This window comes from Ambystoma mexicanum, chromosome 2p (genome assembly GCF_040938575.1).
Source record: "Ambystoma mexicanum isolate Mex_15411 chromosome 2p, UKY_AmexF1_1, whole genome shotgun sequence".
Classification (NCBI taxonomy): Eukaryota; Metazoa; Chordata; class Amphibia; order Caudata; family Ambystomatidae; genus Ambystoma; species Ambystoma mexicanum.
The window spans coordinates 821,163,836-821,186,817 of NC_090923.1; the positions used below are offsets into that span (position 1 = coordinate 821,163,836).

At 48.2% G+C, this 22,982-nt stretch overlaps 1 protein-coding gene across 4 annotated transcripts in view; it reads left to right on the plus strand.

Annotated features, from left to right (window-relative positions):
- The window catches only part of LTBP4 (latent transforming growth factor beta binding protein 4), a 1,283,510-nt gene that overhangs the window by 228,267 nt on the left and 1,032,261 nt on the right, over positions 1 to 22,982 (plus strand). For all 4 annotated transcript variants that reach the window (XM_069644515.1, XM_069644518.1, XM_069644516.1 and 1 more), the window contains exon 2: positions 13,357 to 13,427. In XM_069644515.1, the coding sequence (XP_069500616.1) occupies positions 13,357 to 13,427 (71 nt within the window). The remainder of the gene's footprint in view (positions 1 to 13,356; positions 13,428 to 22,982) is intronic.

Genomic DNA, 22,982 nt, shown 5'->3' on the forward strand with positions numbered 1-22,982 from the left:
GCATGCATTGCTTTACTGGGTGATCGTTAATACACGCAGTGCATCATCAACATTCAGGTGGGATAATACTCACATGCGAATACTAGAACAGACAATAGTGCGAGGAATGCCACATCATGTAGCATGGACCACCCATGGTCATCATTGGCTGCTCATGGAGAAACCTAAGGATCATAAAAGCACATACCTCTTGACAGCGAGACAGTAGATGTAAATCCCATGGATGGGGGTTTCCATGTAATGACATCCACACCGTGCTGTCGGACACTTACAACTCTCCATTGCAAGCCTTTGGGTCTACGCCCTCTGAGCTGCGTTCCTTCAAAGCTTCTCTGCTACACTGATTCCTTAATGCAGAGGCCCAACCATATGCGATCTTGTCTGACATCGAGCCCCCCCCCCCACCCCCCGAGGCCGAGCATGCCAGGACAATCACACATCCTTTTGCTCAGAAGTCCCCAGAATTTGGTCGGAGAGGGTGAACTGGTCCCCAATCTCCAATTTAGGACATGTATAGTCACAGTTGGATCTGTGGCTCAGTGGACTAAACATCCACTACCGGGGCTTGTATTTGACCTCATGGTCACAGGTTTGAATCCCAGCAGGTCCACTCAGCCTTTCATTCTTCTGCAGTCGATAAAATTAGTACCATTAAGTTGGTTAACAATAAACATCTGTTATCTGTCAATAGCGCCAAGATGGCACTCTGCAAATACACCTGTTATGCTATACATAGACACGAAGGGAAAAATGAAACCCAAGGGCACTCAAACAATGTCATAAGGAAAAGTTGCCCACAGTGCCCGGCATGGGCCTACGTCAGCAAGTTCTAGTGCGGATCAGGTGTCTCGAGTGGCCCATGGATATTTGCAGACTGATCAGCTTTGAATGGTGGGAGCCTAGAATGTTTGCATGCCACTTTTTGACAAGGACCACTAATGATAACAGATATGGAAGCATGCTTTACAAAAACCCTTGCATACTCACCATAATCCAGGCATTCTGTAGCCCCCACTGACGTAACAAGGGCCCCCGCAGCCCCTGCAGTGTGGGGGGCCCTGCGACCAAATATCCTGGGAGGTGGCCCCACTTGGAGTAAAAAAGAAAAAATGTTCAAAATTTTTTTTTAATGTTTCTTTTTGAATTCACTCTGCATTTATAAAGAAATTATTTCTGTAACAAAAATAATTCCTTTATGAAGGTAGAGTGAATACAAAAAGAAACTTACTTTTTGAAGTCTGGGGGCTACCCGTACCCCATAACATGAAGACCCTAGGCTGTGATGGGGTGGGGGAAGCCTTATGACTTCAAAAATAAATAGTTTATTTTTTAAGTCACTTTGCCTTCATAAAGAAATTATTTCCGTTGTGGTTCATTCCTTAACAGAAATAATTTTTTGAAGTATTATGGCTCCCCTCAACCCTATGAAATGTGCGTGTGTGAGTGTATGGTGAAAGAGTGCACACAAACGTATGGGTGGCTGGGTATGCGTGTGTGCGTGTACGGTGAAAGGATGAACACTTAAATGTATGGGTGGCTGCCTGGATGTGCCTGTATGGTGAAAGGGTGCACACTTAAATGTATAGGTGACTGTCTGTGTGAGTCTATGGTGTAAGGGTGCACACTAATGTATGGGTGGCTGGGTGTACGTGTACAGTGAAAGAATGCACACTTAAATGTATGGATGGCTGCCTGGGTGTGCCTGTATGGTGAAAGCGTGCACACTTACATGTATGGGTGGGTGCCTGGGTGTGTGTGCCTGTATAGTGAAAGTTTGCACTCTTAAATGGACGGGTGGCTGCCTGGGTGTACCTGTATGGAGAAAGGGTGCACACTTAAATGTAAGGGTGGCTGCCTGAGTGTGCTTGTATGGTGAAAGAGTACACACTTAAATGTATGGATGGCTGGGTGTGCGTGTGTATATATGGTGAATGGTGTGTGTGCTTGGGTTCAGGGGCGCAACAAAACCTACATTTCAGGGGGTTAACCCTTCAGATGTTGGGAGAGTCGCTAACTTAACGTGTGGTGGGGAGGAGCAAACTAATTTGTGTGAGGGCATCTAACTTCTTTATGCATTTTAATTAGACTATTCTAGTGCTGCTTCAATGTTACAAGCAGTTAACTCTCTCCTTTAAGTCTGAAAGCACCCACTGATAAAGCAGCCCTGCTAAGTGTAATTACCTGGCTAGACTGGCATTTGGGATCTGCCAGTCTAGCCGTTTCCCACTGCAGCACTGTATATTTTTCTGGGCATCTGTGATAAAATAATATGATATCTGATAAGTCATATATAACGTGCCTGTACACAAGTGTTTTTAGGGAAGGAAAACAGAGGGAGGACAAGACAAATTATCTTACTAAGCCTTGTGTCATTCAGATTGTGTAAGTGCGAGAACGAGAATTGCAAGGGGAAAAGGAGGGGGAAGTGCAAGGGAGAGGGGAGGGCAAAACAGGGCAGCAATGCTCTGAGTAAGTGCAGCCAGGGCAGCGCAGCTCTGGGTAGTGCAAGGAGAACAAGGGACTGTAGGGTTACAGTTACAGCCCCTAACTGTGTGGTAGGCCTGGAGGCAGTGCAAGGGTGACTGATCAAGAAAGAGCCTGGACTCAGTGAGACTGAGGGTAGCCAACCACCCAGTTGGTACAGCAGACAGATAGGTCAGCAGGGGAGGGAGAGAGAGAAAGCAAAGGTGAAGAGGAACATTTTGAGCTGCTTCTGGAACTTCAGGTGGTCCGGCTCAAGTTTGGGAGGGGCAGGGAGGCCATTCCAGCGGGAGGCACCTGCCGAGGAGAGAGATCTATTCCCCACTCTCTGCCTGGAGAAGCATCTAACTCTTAGTGCTCGGGAAGGAAGGTAGTTTGGAAGAGAGAGCGTTGGATGTATTGCGGATCCCAGCCCCAAAAAGCCTTGTGCACAATGCAAAGGGTCTTGAACTTGATTCTTGCAGCCACCGGGAGCCAATTGAGAGATTTCATGGCTGGAGAGAAACGGTCCGTGGGCTTGAGGCCAAGGATAAATCTCACAGTCCTGATCTGGATTAGTTGCAAAGGGCGGACAGTAGAGGAAGGGAGATTGAGAAAGTGGCTGTTGCAGTAGTCCAGCCTAGAGAGAACCAGGGCTCTGGAGACAGTGAGCTTCTGGGGGAAAGTGAGAAAAGGAATAGTCCCTTTGAGGAGGTGCAGCTGGTAGTGGGACTTCTTGACGACGTCCGAGATGTGAGGAGAGAAAGAGAGAGTGAAGTTGAAGATGATACCAGGAATGAGCAAAAGAGGAGAGTAGGCTGAGGGGAGCCTCAAGGAAAGCTGACTGTCATCCGCATAACACTGAAAGTTAGAGGAGAAGGTAGAGATCAGGTGGGCCAAAGGGGCCAAGTAGAGGTTGAAAGACCAGGGTGAGAGGATGGAGCCCTTTGGAACGCCACAGGTAGAGAGCGATGGCGGAGTGAAAGGGACCAAGTTCGACCTGGGAAGGGCGGTCCAAGAGGAAGGAGGTCAGCCACTCCAGTGCCTGATCCATGATGCCCAGGTGCTCACAGAGTCGACTGTTCAGGATGGGGTGGTTGACCGTGTCGAAAGCAGAGGAAAGTTCAAGGAGGATGAGGACAGAAGGAATGTCGGAATCAAGGTTAGAGATCAGCTCTTCACAGGTGTTCAGTGGAGCAGTTTCTGTGCCTCTGGCAGCTCTTTAGCCAGACTGATGGTCATGGAGGCAACCAACAGATTCAGTGTGGAGAGTAAGCTGGGATATGGGCAGCTTTAACATGAGTTTGGGAGAGGGGAAAGTTCCAGTGGCAAAAGAATGAATGCCGAAATCGGCAAAGGCTGGAGCAAGGGTGTGAATATGGTCCTTGATGGTTCTGGAGGAGCGGGCGAGCACCTGTTTTGGTGACATTTCCATAAATGGGACCTGTCTAGAAACCTCATCAGGTGTTAGAGAGAAAGAGGAGAAAGGAGGTGGAGAGGGAGAGATGGCTAAAGGGGGGCAGAGAGAGGAAGAGGGAGAGGAAGAGGAGAGAGTGGACAGGATGTCCTTAGTTTTAGTGGAGAGGTGAGAGGCCAAAGCCATACAGAGGGCCTTAAATGTGTGCTTTACTGTAATGTTATTATGTGTCTACACTGGTCTACATTGTGTAGCCAGTTGGACATGCTTTCATTGTGGCATGGCATTTTTAATAGCAAAGCATTCATGTCCATGTGCCCTGTTGGTGACTTGCATGTATTGGATTGGTGTTACCTTACAAAACAATAGCAAACACTGTGGCTTTTTAGCCACATTTTCTCAGAAAGTGTGCTGTATATTGCATTAAAATGCATATTTATATCTTTCTCCTAGTGCAGTGTGTGGCATACCCCTTCAGCAGCAAGTTTGTGCGTATTGAGCAAGCGTGGTAATCTAGGCCGGCACAGTGTGTGGCGCGACCCCTGATTTGTTGCCGAGTTGGGGGGGCCTCAGCATGGCTCGCAGGGGGCCCCCCAGATCTTGTGTTACGTCACGGGTAGCCCCTCTGATCGGGGCCATCTTGTGAGACGCGTGCACTAAAGCAATGTTCTTCAAGACAAACGCAGCCATTGGTTATACAACAAAGGGTGTGTGGGGTTCACTGGAATGCATAACGAGGTTAATGATTTTCTCCAGACAGTACCACCAGAGCAGAAACCAGAACCAATGGAACGTGGGTAGGAAAACCCTGACGCCATCTCCCTCTGCCTGTGGAAGTCCCAAAATGCACAGGTTTAGACAGTGGGCTTCAGTCAGAGCTTGGCGGTAATCTGGCGCTAAATCTGCAGAATTATCACCAAAATCGGTTACCATTACCGCCTGTTAGATCCCGTGGGTTTACCATGGCATTGCAAGTGGTGGTAGGGATAAAATAATCCCAATTTTTGGAGTCCACATAACTCCATGAATATTTTGGCGCAATTACCATGAGCCGTAATTCTGCGGTGGTAATTCTGCCGATGTTTTGCGTTAAAGTGGAGGATTCAGCTCCAGCAACATGCTGGAGGCAAATCCTCCACATCAAAGCTAAACCTGGGATTTGGTGGTGTGGTATACGTGGCCAAAAACACATAATTACCGCCACTTTTTAACTGCACCACAAAACTCAGAACAAAGCCCAAAACTGGCAACTGTCATGTCCCCAAGTGCTCTCAGAGGCTGCGGACGGGGCAACTGAGGCATAGCCACCACCAACATAGCTCACCGGTCTAGCACCACCTGCCTCCCCCACTACTGAGAGCCAGCACCCTACTAATTGCAGACTACCGCACAGCACAATCTTGTGCGGGCCAATCATTGCATCTACTCAGGATTAGGAGTGAACGTTCACCTTGCCACCATCCTCCGGAATGGCGCAAGCTGGCATGAAGCACTCAGCAGAACACCACCATTATAAATGGAATGCTGGGCCTAACATCAGAAAGATCTGCGCTTTCTTTTACGAAAGGGCCTTACATTGCAGCAAATCGTCTTAAGTTTGCACTGGCAGACAGTACACTTGGCTTTCATGGTAGACGTAGGCTTTCAATAAACCAAACAGGTGGCAGTGTGTCTAGAGACCAGGTGCAACAGTAAAATGACCCATCTAATGCTTGCAACTTGGGTGGGTGCTTCTATGACTGTTATTATTAAAAATATTATTATTTTATTGTATCGATTGAGCGTGGACTTGGCTTTGGAAAGCAACGGAGCACTTTACAAGTCATAAGGGGGAGAACACAGTGAGAGGAGCAGAGATACAAGGGAGCAGGCGACCTAACAGGGAGGGGCAAGGCTGGCAATTTGGCATCAAGGGATCAACAAGCCACTACGGGCAAAAAACAGGGGGAGCCCAGTCTCAGGTTAGGTGGGGAGTGTGTGTGTGGGCCCACATGTTGGGGAGAAGCCACTCCTAGAAGAGGAGGTTCTTGAGCTCTTTCCTGGAATCTAGAAACGAAAGATGGGTCTCTTGGTGACAGGTAGGAAGTTCCAGATCCTGGGGGCGTAGACAGAGAAGGCTTGTCTTCTGGTTCTTCCCTTCCCGCACCGTTGGGGTTCACGTCTGCCAATTTCCTTACATCTGGTTTGTCGCAGGCCTCAGAGACGCTCAGCATGTCAGCGAGGAAGCTTGGGGACTTTAGAGTAAAGCATCATCTACAAGGCTGTGGCCTTGTAGATGATGCAATAGGATGTGAAGGTGATGTGCTTGCAGCGCTAGTCTGGGTGATGTGGTCGAACTTGCCAAGTCCTTTGAGTTCTGCGGAAGCATGTAAGACACATCTCAGGGGTCCATCGCCGGACTGCCCCCTGTACCTCCTGAGATGTGTCAAAAAGCCCATTTCCACCATCCAGGTAGGAGAAGAACAAGGCTAGGACAGCGATCTGAAGTGGATTTCGGGGATGAAGAGCTTAATGTTCCATAACTTCTTGTATTACGCTAAGCAATGGAGAGTTCTAAGGAGCCAATTTGCTGCTAGTGTTACTCCAGGGTGAACTTGATGCGCTAAGAAACTGACGGAGAGGAACCAAATGCCAAATAAGAATGTGTGCACTTTTCAATTAGACTGGGTAAAATGAATGTAGTGTTGTATCTTGCTCCCCAGCAAGATGTGCCTGGATTAGAGATGACATGAAGCAGGAACCAAGCTGACCCAGGTAAGTACAAACAGAAGATGCTTTATTGTCTTAGTTACATACATGCAGTTATGAAAGGTAGGAGAGAAGGTCACAAGCATCTGCCCTGGTTCCCTGCCATAGTCCAAGTGCCAAACGTCACTTTACAGAACCCCCAAGCCTCCAACACTCCAGGCTCCACCTCACCTTTCAATGAGGCCCTGCACTCACCCTGACAGTCACACTGATCATCCAAGCTACAACATGTAGCCCGTGTATATGTGGTGTGAAATCACCTAGTGCTCAGCTGATAAGAATGATGCCTTTGTGATCTTGAGCACATTTACCTAAAGATGGTTCTAAGGAAGCTCCCCCGAGCCTCGCCTTTGAGCCAACTGGCATCTGAGCCAAGTTGATCTAGTAGAGCCGTACGGGGCCTATGTGTGGAAAGTGCATCTCCCCACCCCTGGGCAGCCGCCTCCTTTAACCTACTCTCGGGGTGCCTCCACGTTGTTTGTAGTGTGGGGTTACTCTTTACTGGGCCAATGAAAGGAGCCATACATTACCAATTGTCCACTCAAGACTTGAGTGGTGACTGGGCCGTTATTAAGAATAAACTGAATATTTAGGAGCTGGAGGTGATCACAAAACACCCAGGAACTGGTAATCCAGCGAGCCCTGCAGCCCAAAGTACTGCACCGCTCTCCATCCACCCAGCGCCATCACAGATTGATCCCACTGGAGATGAACCAGCATGCAAGCATTCGCCCTAAGTAAATCCCTGTGTCCACGGGAGGTCCCTACTTCCAGGGCACCTTCTATTCAAATAGCCATGACCCCTCCACTTTCTCTTTGGGATATCCCTGGGTGACCACACACAGTCCATGCTGGATGGTGGGTTGCCTTGCCTCTTAGGGAGCTAAGCACCCTACCCTGGATAAATCCCCAACTTGGATCCCTGATAAATGGGGAGTGACTACCCAAATGCGCCCAGGACATTAATCTAACCCAAGATCTATCAGAGCTTCTGCACCCTAGGATCCACTGGCTTTCACTGTAGTGTTAGAGCGGCTGATCCTTGCTGCGGTTCAATGGTACCTCTTGGGTAACCTTAAACCCTTCAGTAGTGCACAAGAGCCACCTCTTTCCTGAGAGGGGCTTCCCCCAGTACACCTGAGAGGTGGCGTATCCAGGAATGGGTCACCTGGGGGACCCGCTCGGATAGCAGTGTCTCTGTGAGCTCCCTTCTGCAAAGGGAAGTGCCAAAGTGTCCACGGACTAGACTCTCTCTCAACCACAGGGGTCTCATTTTTAGTAGGGCTCATCCTGGGTGTGCCGGTATCCTGGTGGTCAATCCGCCAGGATATCGGCAAACGAACCTACCCCTGCTGGCGCCTGACCTCCAGGTATTACCAGGATATTACAGGTGCCAGCAACGGTAGGTAAATCACAGGACTCCATGAGGGGACTGCCGGTATTACCTGCAGAGGTAATACCAGTGCCAGTAATACTGGCTGTATTTTGCCAGTTGGGGCCTGATTTACCTTCAGCCCGTGGCTGCTGGAGGAAAATCAGGTGACTACCACTGGAAAGCTTGTAGTGGGTGGCAGCTACTGCCAATCCCAAACGTGTAGTTTGCTCGTCTGGAAAAGTGCAAGCAAACTTTATTACCAGCACTTATTTTCCTGACCGTCAAACATGGAATGACCCCCGATGTGTTCTCACTCTTTGAGGTCTGAGATCTGTCGTCACCCCAGTACCAGGCCATCACACCAGCTCTAATCGCTGTAGCTGGGGCTGGGGAGGGTCCACTTGGGGTGATCTCAATCAGTCTGTCACTCACTCTGAGGAGAAAACCCGTCATTCTTTCACACAAGAGGACCTCACCCTCGGTGGCAATCATGCTCCCCAAAAACACATCGTCCCTCTGGGCCCCCAGTCGGACATCACCCGCAATGCTGCCACCCCGCGCCTAAAGCATCACTCACACCGTTTCATGGAACTAAATGCTCACTCAGATCCACCAGGCAGTAACTGTCACCTACAGGGGCGGGCACACATTCTCTCACTACACTGCTGGGTGGGCCACCGCAGGAGCTGCCATCTCTTACCAGATTTTGGCACTCTCCACCCAGGCCACTTAAAGTGGCAGCTTCTGCCAACCCCATGACGCCTGCTTGCTCACTCATATTCCAGAGCCTTCCAGCTGAGCCGTGCTGTGCTGCCCAGCGTCGCCCTTCAAATCATTCCTGGGCCTCGACGGGTGTGCCCATTCGGGTTGGGGACTACACTGGGAATGCAGCACGCATTTTTACTTTGTAACTCATTTTTTTTTTCTGGTGGCTGAAGCAGAGATCCAAAAGGTGTTAGCAAGTTGCCCCCCCACCGCCTCCATCTCTGTTCCAAGTAAAACAGAAAAGTAGAGCAGAAGTTAAGTGTTGTGCCTGCCTGTCTTGCAAACATTATAAAATGTAGCTATGTTATGGACAGTGCTGCGGAGGGGGTAGCCCCGCAGCTGGAAAGCGGAGGGCTTGTAACCTGTGTCCCAAGGAGGACAGGAACAGGGAGAGGGACCGAACACTGGCAGGCAGAAGCTTAACACCCTCTCTCCTCCGTCCCTCATAACCACCCTCAGATTCCTGGCGCCAGTCAGGATGAGGGGGCAGGTGGGGAACAACACCACTGTTCAGGGACATCAAGGAGGTGCGGATCACCCAGGGCAGGGAAGTAGGGAGCACCCAGGTAGGGGCAAAGGGGCACCCAAAGATGCGTATTGCTGTCGGCGCCAGCCCCCACTCAGCCAGAAAGAGCCCAGGGCTAGTCCCTGGTCAATATAAGGAGCTGCAAAAGCCGCCAGAGAGCACATTCAGTGGGGTACCCTGCACAGGGCACCAAACAAGTATCCTGCGTACGCAGTTTACTTAAGGCCGGCAACCCTTCCAGGTGTGGCGGCACGGGCCAGAGGACGTAACCTCTGAACCTCGTGCCCAAAAGTATACATTATGTATCAGTACAACGATTATGATTGTTTTGTGTATTATTACGTAATGTGCAATAACAACCCCACAGCCTTTTATTAGCAACACTCACACAATGTTTCGCGTGGTATTTTGGGGATGATGGGGTCAGTCACCAACCTCTTGGGTTCAAGGGTTTCGAGCACAAAATGAATGATGGCCAATGCCCATTATTTTCCTAGTTTAACCTTATCCTTCGGAAAGGGATGGTTTTATATGTGCCATTAACGCCCTCAAGTTACAAGAAAGGGGCACTATCTATAAGCCTGTTTGGCGAGTACGTTATGCACTCTCGAGTTACAGCTGTGTGGGGAAATGGAGGCCACAAAGGACAGGCAACGCACATTTGGATCAAACGTACACACTGTAGTACATGGTTTGTGTTGTAGAAATTTGCAGGATTTTCTCCAAAATTTCAAACCCATACAGTGGACATGGTGTGTACAGGACGTAGGGGACATGTGAGTGAAAGTGAACACATGTATCTTATTTCGCCAACATGTGTGTAAGATGTGAGACTTTAGTAAAACAGCAAAAGTTCCAGGGATGGGCCCTGGTCGCCGGGGCATGTGCGGCTCAGCTGAAATGCCTGTCCCACTCTCACATTTCAGCTAGATTTCCTTTATGCATTGTTTTGAATCCACCATAACATGATTGGTGGAAAGTCAGGATACACATGTGTGATAATGGCAGACCACGCTGAAGACTGGGCATTTAGAATGTGTCTCCATGTACTGAATTTGTACATTATGCAGGCGCTCTACGGCGCGCGCGCGCGCGTGCGTGCGTGCGCGTGTGTGTGTGTGTGTCAGATCTTACCACCAGGATCCTTTTACTTCAGTCAGCTTTTCATCAGGAAGTCTTCCTATGTCCCCTCCCATTAGTGGGTTGGAGGACCTTTTTCTAGGAGTAAACTGCAGGCACTTCCATCCCCCTTGTGACTCGGGCCCTTCCTCATTGGCTGCTTTTCTGTACCAGCAGCTGTGTGCTGCCATCTCCAGGGGCACACAAAACCACCCTCGCTGAAGACGGAGTTACATATGTATACACTGCACATAGGTGTTTTTAGTTCTTTCCAACCCCTGCATGGCCTGTAGATAATGGGGGTGTGTTTTGATGCTTTGTCTGGAAAATGAACGTTATGATTTCGTAACCACGCAAATTCAACGTGGACATGTAATTTATTTTGTTTTTTGGATTTGTAGAGCGCACTACAACCAACAGGCATCGATGGGTTGGTAATGTAAAAATGCCCATTGCATCTGTCAGATGTTATACAAAAAATATCTGGGCCCTTCTTATGATGTCGGTGCTAACAGTGGAAACAGGAGGCTTTTCAAATACCGCTGATTCTGACTATCCGCCAAAATAGAACTCGTGCAATATTTACTGACTGCGGTATTCCCAGGAATACCGCACACGGTAAAAACCGATTATGAGGTGAAAGACTTCATATACATCGCTGCAATGTTCACTTCCACCACAATCTGGAAATAAACATTTGAAATCTCCCCGGATGAAAACAAGATTTTTTTACGTGGAGGAATGTGTTAGCTAGTGCGTGCCCCATACAACTTATGAAATAACTTGTAGCGAGCCCCAAAGGGGGTGAGAAGGCAGCCACCTCGGTTCCCCAACTTCGCACGCCTTTGGCAATGTAATGCAGAGGAGGGTCTCCAACGACCCTTCTCTGCATTATGTTGCACACTGTGGCAGGGTGAGGGTCCTCTACTGCACACCGTGCATTTCCTTCATCCGAAGAGGATAGACATGGATAATACAAGCTTCACGGTCCTACATTCAGAGTTCCGTTACTACTGCGTCAGTGGGATTCTCATACAGAGGCCAGTTCCGCGGATTACCGCAGACGGTAATGGTAATTACCGCCGGCTGTAGTCATTTGAAAAAGGCTAGCAAACCTCACAATAAGAGCTTAGTAGCGCTTTTCAAACTACCCGTAAACATTGAACATCTTCAAAACAACGAGTGAAAAAGCACCGCATTTTCCAGTGCATTCGAAAGCAGCGTTTCTGATCACGCGGTCGTGTGAGGACACCTTCTGGTGGCCGTCGGTACCGTGAAGCGAGGTGCCAGCATTTTCCTTGAAAACATCAACACGTGTCATTGGCAGCAGCTGATAGTGCCAAGAAGGGAGCAGATGCTTGACGTCTCGCTCTCCACCGGTCCTCGTTCTGTCTCCTCGCCGCCTTTCCACCCCTTCCTTCCATCCCGCCACACGCCAGGGCGCTGACAAGGGCCGCAGAGAGTGCACGCAGCTGCTCACGTGCGGCCGGAAGCCCTGACGTCGGCAGGCTGCTGTCAGATAGGACAGGGGGCACCAGGATGACGCGCCTCGCACCACAGGGAATCCCACCAGGGTGGCACTGCGCCATGGTAACAGCGGGAGTGATAACAGATGCTCCTCGAGCCCTCTTTGCAGTGGAAAGTGGAGAGCCTCTCAGCGGGCCCAGATAAGCTTGGAGTCTGGTAGCTTCGGGTCTGTCCTCTGATGTCTGTGTCCGCGCTTTGAAGACTTTGTGATAGGTCACGTGGTTCTTGCCGCATTGTCCCGGCACTGCTTCCTCTACAAGTCTGCAGTGGGGCAATAAACAAGTTTATTAAGATGTCATATATTTCTAAACACTTCTGTACATTTCTTTCAAGGGCAGTCCGACTTTGACTTGTGAGGACATTTTAATCTGTTTAAAAGATAAGTTAAACCTAAGCACCTGTTTAACTGGCTCTGCCTCAGCTTCAGGGAACTTCCAGAGGCACTGACCTACCTAGATATTTATTTATTTGTTTTTACACCTGTAGCAGCGCACCAAATCCTCAGGCATCAGGGCGCTAGTTGCAGTAAGTACAAGGTAAGATAATACAAGTTCATAATCGTGTATACGGTTACAAACATGAGGTAGATTTGAGCCCAGAATGTGGCGGAGCCCTTCCCCATGGTATGGGGCGCAACTGCCAGTGTAAGGAAATGCATGAGAGACGATATTAGTGTAGGAGCCCAGACTGGGAAAGCCACCCCCCATGGTGCGAGGGTGGGGGGGTAGGTAGGTAAAGAGCGACATTGATAAGGGTGTACACATTGGAAAGCCACCCCCGGTGGTGGGGGGGGCTAGGTGGGTAAAGAGCGACATTGATAAGGGTGCACACATTGGAAAGCCTCGCCCCATGGTGCGGGGGGCTACATCGAGTATGCAGTTACAGGTAGGTAAAGAACAACATTGATAAGGGTGCATAGTTTCGGCCCTGTAGAGAGGAATGTGTTGGAAGGGAGGGCAGCATGCAGTGGTTGTAGAACCAGTGAGGGCACACAGCCAGGGGTGGACTGGCCTATGGGGAACTCTGGAGATTTCCCGGTGGGCCTCTGCACCCTGGGCCTCTTTTCTGTGGTATTTCCACTTTTTCTCATAGGAAAAGCATTGGGATTGCTGAAAATGTGTCATATGGGGCCACTTTGAACTTTATTTCCAGGGCCTCTTTTGGTCCCCAGTAATTATTTCCAGGGCCTCTTTTAGTTCCCAGTCCAGCCCTGACACAGCTCTGGCATTAAGTAGAAGGCAAGAGGGCTGCAGGCGGGGCAGAATATAGGTTGTGAAGGGGGCAACAGTCGTGCAGGAACTAGGCCAGAAAACACCCATAGTCAATACTGAAAATGTGTTGAATGCATGCAGTTCGGAATCCTAGAGTCTGGGCCCTGGCCTTCAGCACACAGCTTACAATGTCTTTCTTTCCTTTCAGCCCAAACCAGTGTGGAGAGCAGTGCTGCCCCGGATGGATCGTGGCCCCCAAAACTGGGAAATGCACCAAAGGTAAATGGCCTCTCTTTCTTAAAGGTCTCAAAAGTGGGGGTTGCTTGTTTATTACCGCTCTGGGATTTTTGTAGATAAGAAAATGGAGATACTGGTAGATAAAGTGATTAGCCCTCAATTACACTATTTGGTCAAGTGATTAAGTTGGATTGAAACTGTTGATGTTGAGTCAGTGGCAGCACCAGGGTATTTCAAACTTTTCAAACGAAATGGATGGCCAAGCTCAGTGAGGCCCCTACTCCATAGGTTGTTTTTATACCGTGGGGGGTGTCATGTGAAACCCCAGACAAGCTGGCAAAAAAGCATAACACCCAGTTTACTTTGCAGACTCCTTGGAAGTTGTTTCATCTGCACAGATTGCGCTACTTGCGCCTTGCATCATCAGGCTTCAGCCCTCCTAGACATCTGGTCATGAGGCCTATCTACTCCTGCCCTTCTGCCCACTTGCTTTAACAACTACATACATTATCTTATGATTTTGGCTAATTTGATTTTAATTACATTTTGCGGCATATGTAAGCACGTCAGACGCCTCATACATCTAGTGCCTGTTTTTTCTCTGCATTCTGGTAGTTGTAGTTATGCCTTTCCTCTTATAAATTGAGGACTACAAGTTCAAGAAAAACAGCACTGGAGTTGCATCTCCCGAAGAACACTGCTTTGAAATGGATCCCTGTTGATCCCGAGGCAGCCAGGCGTGGACATGTTAATCATTGGGTCACTTAAAGCAAGTACTGCAAACAGGCCCCAAAGCACAACTTGCCCGAGCCCTCAGCAGCTGCTGAGTGCAACCAAGGACAACCTCCCGGGCTCAAAAAAAACGCACACCACAATCCTTGTAAGAATGGTACCCGCAGGTTAAATTATAAGGAATTAAGAGAGCATGCAGGTAGTGTTGCCACCTGACTCCATGTCAGGAAGGACACAGTGTCCCAGTGCTGGGCTTTCATTTCTCCATCAGTTACCTGCTGGGAATTGTACCATTGGGTCAATTCAATTGAATAAAATAGACTGAAATGAAACTAAAGTGAAAGCAAAGCTTAGGAGTGAAGTAGCATGTCCTTTCTGGCATGGATTCAGGTGGCAACTGTACGTGCAGGTTACATTATTCCGAGATGAGACAGTTCACAATGTTTATCAAACGGGTTATAATTACTTCCACTTGGAATCCGTTACAGCTCTACAAATGCTTCGGTCGAACGTTCACTTCCAGGGAGCTTGGCTTACTGGGTGGAGGTTGTGGGATGTATTTACCCATGCATGCGAGCCCTACCTCAAAACTGTGCAGTATTGAAAACATCATGATGGCCAGAGCTTCCTAGGAAATGCCCAGGGAAGTGCATGAAGAATAGGCTGCCACCCATTTTTGCCGATGTTATGGGCACAGAAGGACACTGCCTAAAACCACCATTGGACTACCCACACAGTAGTCTGAAACCATTGGGAATGGCAATGCTGATTGCCAAAAGCAAACCCATAACTGTTGGGAATTCATTTTCTTAAATCCCAAAAAGGGTGCAGTACCAGTACTCACCACTATCCAAAAGCCGGCGTTTTAAAACCACCCTGTGTTTCTCTGAAGGCAGGCTCAAAATGCCTATTTTCAAACATTACAATATGTGCAAAATATTCACTGAACACCAGCAGACATTTGGCAGAATGGAGTTTTGTGTGCCTACAAAATCTGGGAAATGAAGAGCCCAGAACCATGCTTATAACAAAACTGGCTGAGCTATGGAGTCAGCAGTTTAAGTTGCACTGGATTTAAAGACACTAAAATCGAAAATGTTTAGATTAAATGAGTGACCTATGTTTGGTGTCACATGCCTTTGTAACTGTTGAAATGTCATAGTTTTGCACTTAGAATCAGCATTCTAGCTGCATGTGTAAAATTGCAAGTTAATTTAAAAAGCAACAAAAAACATGACAGTTAGCTGAAAGTCTGGCTTAAGGAACTTGATTTTGCTTGACAACTACCCCCATCAGGAGTGAAACTTGAGTCACAGCTGTGTTCCCAGGCCTAGCTGCCCTTTTGCTGCTCACACTAAGGATATGCCATCTATCTGATAATTGAATTACCTGTGCTCTACAGGAGCTCTGAACAAAGCCTGTCTTGACTCATGCAAAGGTTTTATTACAGCGGTCGTAAAATGTAGCTTCCTCTTGGCAGAAGCTGGGAGGGGCACTGCCTGTGAGAGCAAGCTGGCTTGGCAGAACTGGAAAAACCAGAAATTCAACCTTGTGCTGAGGGTAAACCACACCCCTTTGGAGCCAGAACATAACTTTAAAAAGATGGATCATTCATAGAGCGGACATGTGAAAATTTTATAAATGATACCATAATTCTTGTGATTTTTCTGCCCACAGTTTAAGAGGTTTTTAGAACCGGTGGTATGTTCAGGGGGGTGTTAGCGGAAAAGTGGATATTACTCTAAATGTATGCATGTTAAAAATCTGAAACTTCATCAGTTAATGTCCATACTCCCTACGCACATGTATATAAAGTTGGGTCAATGTCAGAAATTGAAAAATCAGTTAAAAAGTCAATTATGTGCCATTTCTGAATGCAAGCTCCCAGGAAGAGCAGAGTTTGAACAGGGTATACCTCCTGTAATGCATGATGGGTGCATATGATTTTAAAACAATATGTACCTCTGCAAATATGTATTTGTTTCAAATCTAGATTTGTGTGTAAGTTGACAGGAGGAGTGGACTCTCTGCAAGCCATAAAATGACATCACGCTGACACACACTTCCTTCCCCAATCAAATGAGAAATGGAAGTTTGACCAATTAGAAGCTGAGAGAGAGGTAGGGTCAGTGATGCTAGAACACACCCACATTCTAAACACATAAAAGCAGACAGACAGGACAGATAGGGACCTTCAATTCCATCTGCCGCTGGAAGCTCTGCCGGAAAAATCCATACTTACCTCCATCAAACTTCAAAGAGCCAACACTTAGACTCCAAGATAAACAGAGACTTCAGAACCTTAACCAAAAAGGTCACTGCCAGCAAGAGTATTTGTCAGCAGGCCTAAAAATCTTTTTGCAACTGAACTCTTCAGACAGCCGGCTGACGCCGTCTGAATTTTGCCAAGAACTTTTGCAAGAACCCGGTGACAGAAATATCCAAAGAGAAGGCAGGACCCGACCCAGAGAACCGGTGCCTAGCAGAGACCAGGCCATTGTATCCAGAGTGCTGACCCCGATGCTGTGAGCAGTTCCAGAGACCAGACGCTGTGCCCAGAGACCTTCCGAAGTCCAGACCTGTTGACCAGATCGTGACAAAGCCGCCTTCCTGTTTAAAATCTCTTGTGAGTACCGCCAAACTGTACCAAACCAATCTCTTAGTTTAAATTCATCTAATTCAATCTATTTAACCTAAGTAGAACTGCCTGATAGCTCCAAATCTGTCACCTGTCATTCTAGCTGCAAAATCTGTCACTTGTCATTTTCTAGTTGCAAGCTGCACTTGTCTTTTTGAGCTTTTAAAATTTCAAATCTGAAAAACGACCTTTATTCAATCGCTCATATCTCCGCAACCGTTTGTGCTAGAGACTTGCAATAACTTTCATCTGAAAGTTGAGAATCTAAGCTTTTAATCGCACTAAGAACCGCATTCCTACCCCCTATAGTTTTGCCGTAATCGCGGAACACGCACCCGCGAATTTTACCGCGATTTGCAAATTTCTCAACGTGTGAAACAGCAGTTTGCTTGCCTTCTATTTGCCAGAAAATCGTTTGCCTCATAAAAACTATTCCTGAATCATTGCAAGAGTGAGCCTGAGCTAATATTAACTAGATACCACTCACCCTGAACCTCTGAAAGGGAATTAAAAGCATTTTAGCATATTTTTTAATTCATTGCCAGCACATATCAAAGCAATTTGGGCCTGTGTTTTCAAACTTCTGTAGTCTAAGCGTGCTTGGGGGGGATTGAACTGAATTACATTGATTGCATTTCTGAGAACTGTGTGCTTTCCTCCCATTTCCTTGCATCCCATAAAGGGGGGGGGAGTGAATAGCCAGAGAAAAGTGATTACATTGTTTGGTTGAAATCATATTGAGTATTTTCTGTACTGCATTCATTGAATAGTGCATCCACCTGAGCTTACATAAAGCATTCTTTACCACCTTCTTCTTCTGTTCCTATTTACCAGTGTGCTATCTTATCCATTTCATGTCAACTCATTAGTGATTATAAAGAAGTGTGCTAGTGCCAGATTCTCCGTTGTTAATATTTATCATATCAGATTAAGTGTGATCTTCAATTATTAATTTATTATAAGGTGTGACATATATATATCTATTGTTTAAATTATCAAATAAACCTTTTAACTTGCAAAACAAAACTACTTCTTGGCTCAGTGGGGTCAGGGGGATTCCAAGAGAGGGGTGTTATATAGGGGTAGTCATCCAGAACGCATGAACTGGACATAAAGATATATCAATAAGGGTTTTCATTCAGTATTATAGACTAGGCGTTGACTTAGCTGTAGTGTTGAATTGAATCCTCTTACAAATTGGGGGCTCGTATCCGGGATTCTGGGTTAGAATACCACTTGTGCAGATTAATACAGTGTGCCAGCTGACCAGATACACATATCCGGTCTGATCACCACGCTGTGATACGCTGTAAAGCATTCCTCAAAAGGGACACTCCAAGAAAAGTTCTGTTCTGCAAAAATAAAATACTAACTTCTGTAAGTCAGGACAGAGACCAATCTCTAGAATGACGACCTTGGTAGATATGAAAATAGCCAGAGAGCACCTCTTGCATAAGCTATTTGTGAGAGGTGAATGGACCGAACAGGGCCAGGATGCCTGGTTGCAGGCCATCACGCGACAGGTCACTGAAACAGGGTCAGACTTATGGAGAGATCAGGGTCCATTACATGTGGCCCTGAGTGAACTATATATGGCTCCTAAGGCCAAAGATGAACACGACAAGATTGTTAGGATAGCGGCATACCTGTACCTATATATGGGAGACATGCAGGATAGATGTGCTGAAAGCCAAAATCTGGCAAATAGGCAACAGATGGCGTTAGAGAAGGTCCAATCTGACCTGGTCTCTTCTGAGCAGAGGCTGCAGAGGAGCCAGGAGTCAGAAGATGATAGTAGGCAGCACATCATTAAAATAAAGAAGGATATGGATGTGCTGCAACAGGAAAAGGTAGAACAGGATACCAGATTTCTGGCCTTGCAGAAGGAATACCAAGAAGGTTTGGACTCCCTACTGCAAAACCAGAAAAAGCTGGAGCAACAACTGGACTTCAACAGGGTATGTGCTGAGCAGGTAGTCACCCTGCAAGGCCACCTAGATAGAGTGAAGGCAGAGAGCAACAAACTAATTCTGAAAGACCTGGATACCCAGGCAGAGTTTGATCAGGAGCGCCAGAATGCTGGTGCCTTCCAAAGGCAAAGGGACGACCTGGCGGCACAGATGCAGGCTCTTAGTCAGGAAAGGGATACCTTAGGCCAGGAAGTCTGCCATTTAAAAAGAAAAATGGAAGAAAATCACCTGGCCCACCAGGGACTGGGTGACCTCCAAAAAGAACACCAGAACTTGCTAGAGCACACCAGGAGGGTGGAGGATGCTCTAGCAAGAAAGGAGCAGGCCAATAGGGACACAGCTCAGGAGGTAACCCTCCTGCAGCAAAGACTGGCCCAGTTCTCCAGGACCAACCAGGAAGCACAGAGGGAAAATGAGGCCCTCTGTCAACACAATGATAGGCTCCAACAACAGGTAGCGATGCAGGAGAGACTGATAGAGTCTAGTAAGGCCTTAACTGAGGAACTGAAGGCACAAATGCAGGCTCTTGCATTGCAACAGGGAGCAGGGGCGGATAGAGATGAGGTTCGCTGGGAAATGGAAACTCCGGAGCATAACCTCAGGAGCCCTAGTACCAGAGGCCCTCATACCTCTCAGTCCCTGGACTCTGCCACCCCCATGTCCCCTGGCGCACATGAGCACAGGGCCACAGGGATGGCAGATTACTATCCAGCTAAGAGTATGGGGCTCATAGGCCAGTACCACTCAGGAATGGAGGGGTGGGCATCCGGGTATGGGCACCCAAGTACAGTACAGTTCAATGGGGAACCCCAGGAGAGTAGGCCCATTAAGGGCATCCTGAAAACCTCTGCCCAGTTAGGTCAGTGGAGGGGGTACCCATCAAATCCTGGCAGCAAGGAGGAATCTGAAGACTCCTCTGAACTGCGCAGGACACAGGAGACCAGGTCCCCACAGTCTGCCAGCCATTCCCAGGCTCGCAGAATCCGGGAAAACCTGGAAGAACAGACGGGAACCTCTGGGAGCAGTGCCTCTGAGTCCGAGGACGAATTGACAAGGGTTACCCGAACCAAAAAGGCCAATAAGGCAAAAAGGGCCTTGCTGAAGGACCCCTTAAAGCAGATTAAGGCGATCAGGAGCGTCATCACGCCTTACCATAAGAACGCTAAGTATTCTGTTTGGGAGCACTTAGAGTTGTTTGAACAAATGATGGAGACTTTCCATTTGAAGGACAGCCAAAGCTGTATTCAATATGTAAAGTGGACCTTCTCCCCGGAATACTCCAGTTTCTTTGCGGGGCTGGAGGACCAAAATCATTTAAGATGGTCCACCTATAAGGCGGCCATCTTGAAACATTTTTCTGTTCACAGAAATCCTCAAGAGGCTCGCAAGGCGGCCTACAATTTGCAATGTGGGGAGGATCAGGCCCCACAAGAATTTGTGCAGGAGTTAAAGCGTGCTTTTGCGCAAACCACCAGAAGGGTGCGCACAGATAGTAGAGAGTTCATTAATACGTTTTTCCATGCCTTGCCCAAATATATCATGACCCAGCTCGTGAGGGATTTTCACGAGAAAAGATCTTTAGACTGGGTCATTGAACAGGCTACCCGGATCTATGAGGTGCAGAAACCGGTAGATAGCAAAAGTAATGCCCAGAAAAACCCCAAAGCCAACAGCACCCCTGCTGCTGCCAAGGTGGCAGAGGTAAAGGTTACCCCCGTTTTGGATTTGGAGATGGGGGGGCCTAAAAACCTACCTGCACCTAATAATGCTAGGCCCAGAAGGTCCTCGGGTCAGTCACAGACAGGGAGCCAAGGAGGCAGCCCCACAAATGGGGTCCCTCGCTCTCCTGATTATGTAAGTCCCCGTTACAAGGGAAATCGACCCATCCTGGGTTATGTGTGGACTCCTCCAGCCCAAGGGGGGGGATCCAGCCAAGCACCTAACCCAGGGAACTTCCCTCCAAACTTCCCACAGGAGGGCAGAAATTCTCTAAACCCTGGGCAGAACTTTTTCCCCAGATATCCACCCGACTTTCAGCCCCAAAACCATCCATCCTTCTTTCCCCAATTCCCTGAGCCCAGACCACTGAATCCGGGAGAGGGGAGGCCAAGGGTGGAGGGGTACCCAAATCTTCCCAACCAGGGGTACTACCAGAGGAGGGACAGCTACCCTTCCCGGGATCAGCCCAGGGGAGAAAACAGGGCCCCGTATCAGCCTGAGCGGGTTTCCCAGTTAGAGTGCCAGGTTCAAAACATGGCGCGGGATATGGGTCACATACTGAGGGCTCAGCAGAACCCTCAGATCGGCATGCCGGCGCAGAACGTACCCAACTCTGGACCTGGTGCTCCAGAACAATGACGGGGGCAGCACCCCGATAACACACCGGTTCCCAGGGAGGAGGCACAAAGGGAAGGGGGGTGTAAAGCCTTGGAGGAAGCTTCCTTCCTCACTTGTAAACAGCCCCTGGAAACCCAGGAACCGGAAACAAAATCTCTTGCCCCTGAAAGTCTGCTTCCTAAGGAGCAGAGGGGGGGTAGGAGAAACAAAAGACCCAAACAGACTCAGTTTGAGGAGGAGGTACAGATCTTCCAATTTGAGGGAGAGGGATCCCCAGAGGATCCTGGGAAAAGGATCTTCTCCTTCAGAGAGGGGGGAACTCCTCCCAAAGAAAAATGGGTCCCTAGGGATGCAAATCCAGACTGGGGAGATGTGGAGACTGAGCTACCGCCGCCCACCATCTCATCCCAGAACCAACATCAAGAAAATCCCCTGGTTCAAACCCACCCTGGGGACTGCCTCCAAAAAGGGGGGGGCGGCCCAGAACCGGAACCAGGGGAACCCACAATGGCTCTGATCTCCAGTTGCCAAATTTTTCTTTCAGATTCCCAAGGCTCTCCACAGAATTCTGCCCAAAATTCTTCTCTCGCGATGTCCAAAACCAGAAAATTAGCCCACCAGTTGTCCAAAAATGTACATTATCTGTGCCCCCTTGAGGAGAAGGAGGGAAGATATTATGCCCCGGTACAAGTACAGGGGCAGGGTACAATCTCGGCACTGGTGGACACTGGATCTCAAGCTACCCTTCTGTCCAGAAGGGCCTTTGACGAACTGAATGCAGGAAGGGGAGGGAATTACCAAATTCCTCTCACCTCTCTTCCTGGACAACTGCAGAACTTTGACGGGAAGGAAATTCCCGTCGAGGGGACGGCAGATTTGGACATAAAAATTGGGCGACATAAGTTGAAACACCCGGTCATAGTTGTGACCCCAGAGGGCACCCCTTGTTTACTAGGGAATGACCTCCTGAGAAGGTTGTCACCCCTAATAGATTGCGTAAACAAGGTCCTCTGGACCCAGACTAGCCGACCAATAAAATTAAAACAGAGTGTCAACCATGTTAGTTTAAACGGCACCTGCCACATGGTTGAACAAAAATCTGACCAAGTAGAATTTCACTTCCAGAATAGCCAAATTCCAGACGTGACAGTAATAGCAGTAGGACAACAGACTGGTGATGGGGGGTCCTCTCTATTTCTGAAAATCAACCTTCCTTCCAGTCTAAAGTGGTACTCCACGCTGGAAGGAAACACTCGGAGATTCTATACTAATCCCCAATCAGGAACTCCCACTCCTATAGTCCAGAAAGATGTGAAATCAGCTCAAAGCCTGGCTGATATTCAGCAAATTGGAGAGCAGTTGTTCATCCCTGTTCAGTTAAATGATGGGAAGGACTCTGTTCTCGCTCGAATGTGTGTGAACAACGGTAAGAGCTTCATCAGCGAAGCCATGTTCCGCCAACTCCCAAAAGATCCAGCCATTCCCACATTCGAACTGATAGACAAATGGGAAATGGACCTGGAAGCGCCTAATTCCAAACATCTCCTGCCAAGCAGGTGTATGCTCAAAATCTCCATTGGCAACAAGAGCATAGTCCATAATTGTTGGGTCGTGCGAGACGTCACGGCCGCCTTTTACTTAGGCAGTGACATTCTCAATCGCTTTGCCATTAGTTTGGACCTAATAAACTTCAAAGCTTGGTCCCAATTAGCGGATAATCCCATGGGCTTTGATGATCCAGAAAAAGCATTTAGGTCCGCTCAATTGCTACCTTATGCAGTTGAAATTCAGGTTAAAGAGGAAGTCACCATCCCAGAAAGGACCCGACAATTCTCCCTGGAAGTGAAAGTTAAAAGGGGACAAGAGTTGAAAAACCCTGATGCTTACATACATCTAAATGCTTCTCTCCAACAGCAAGGG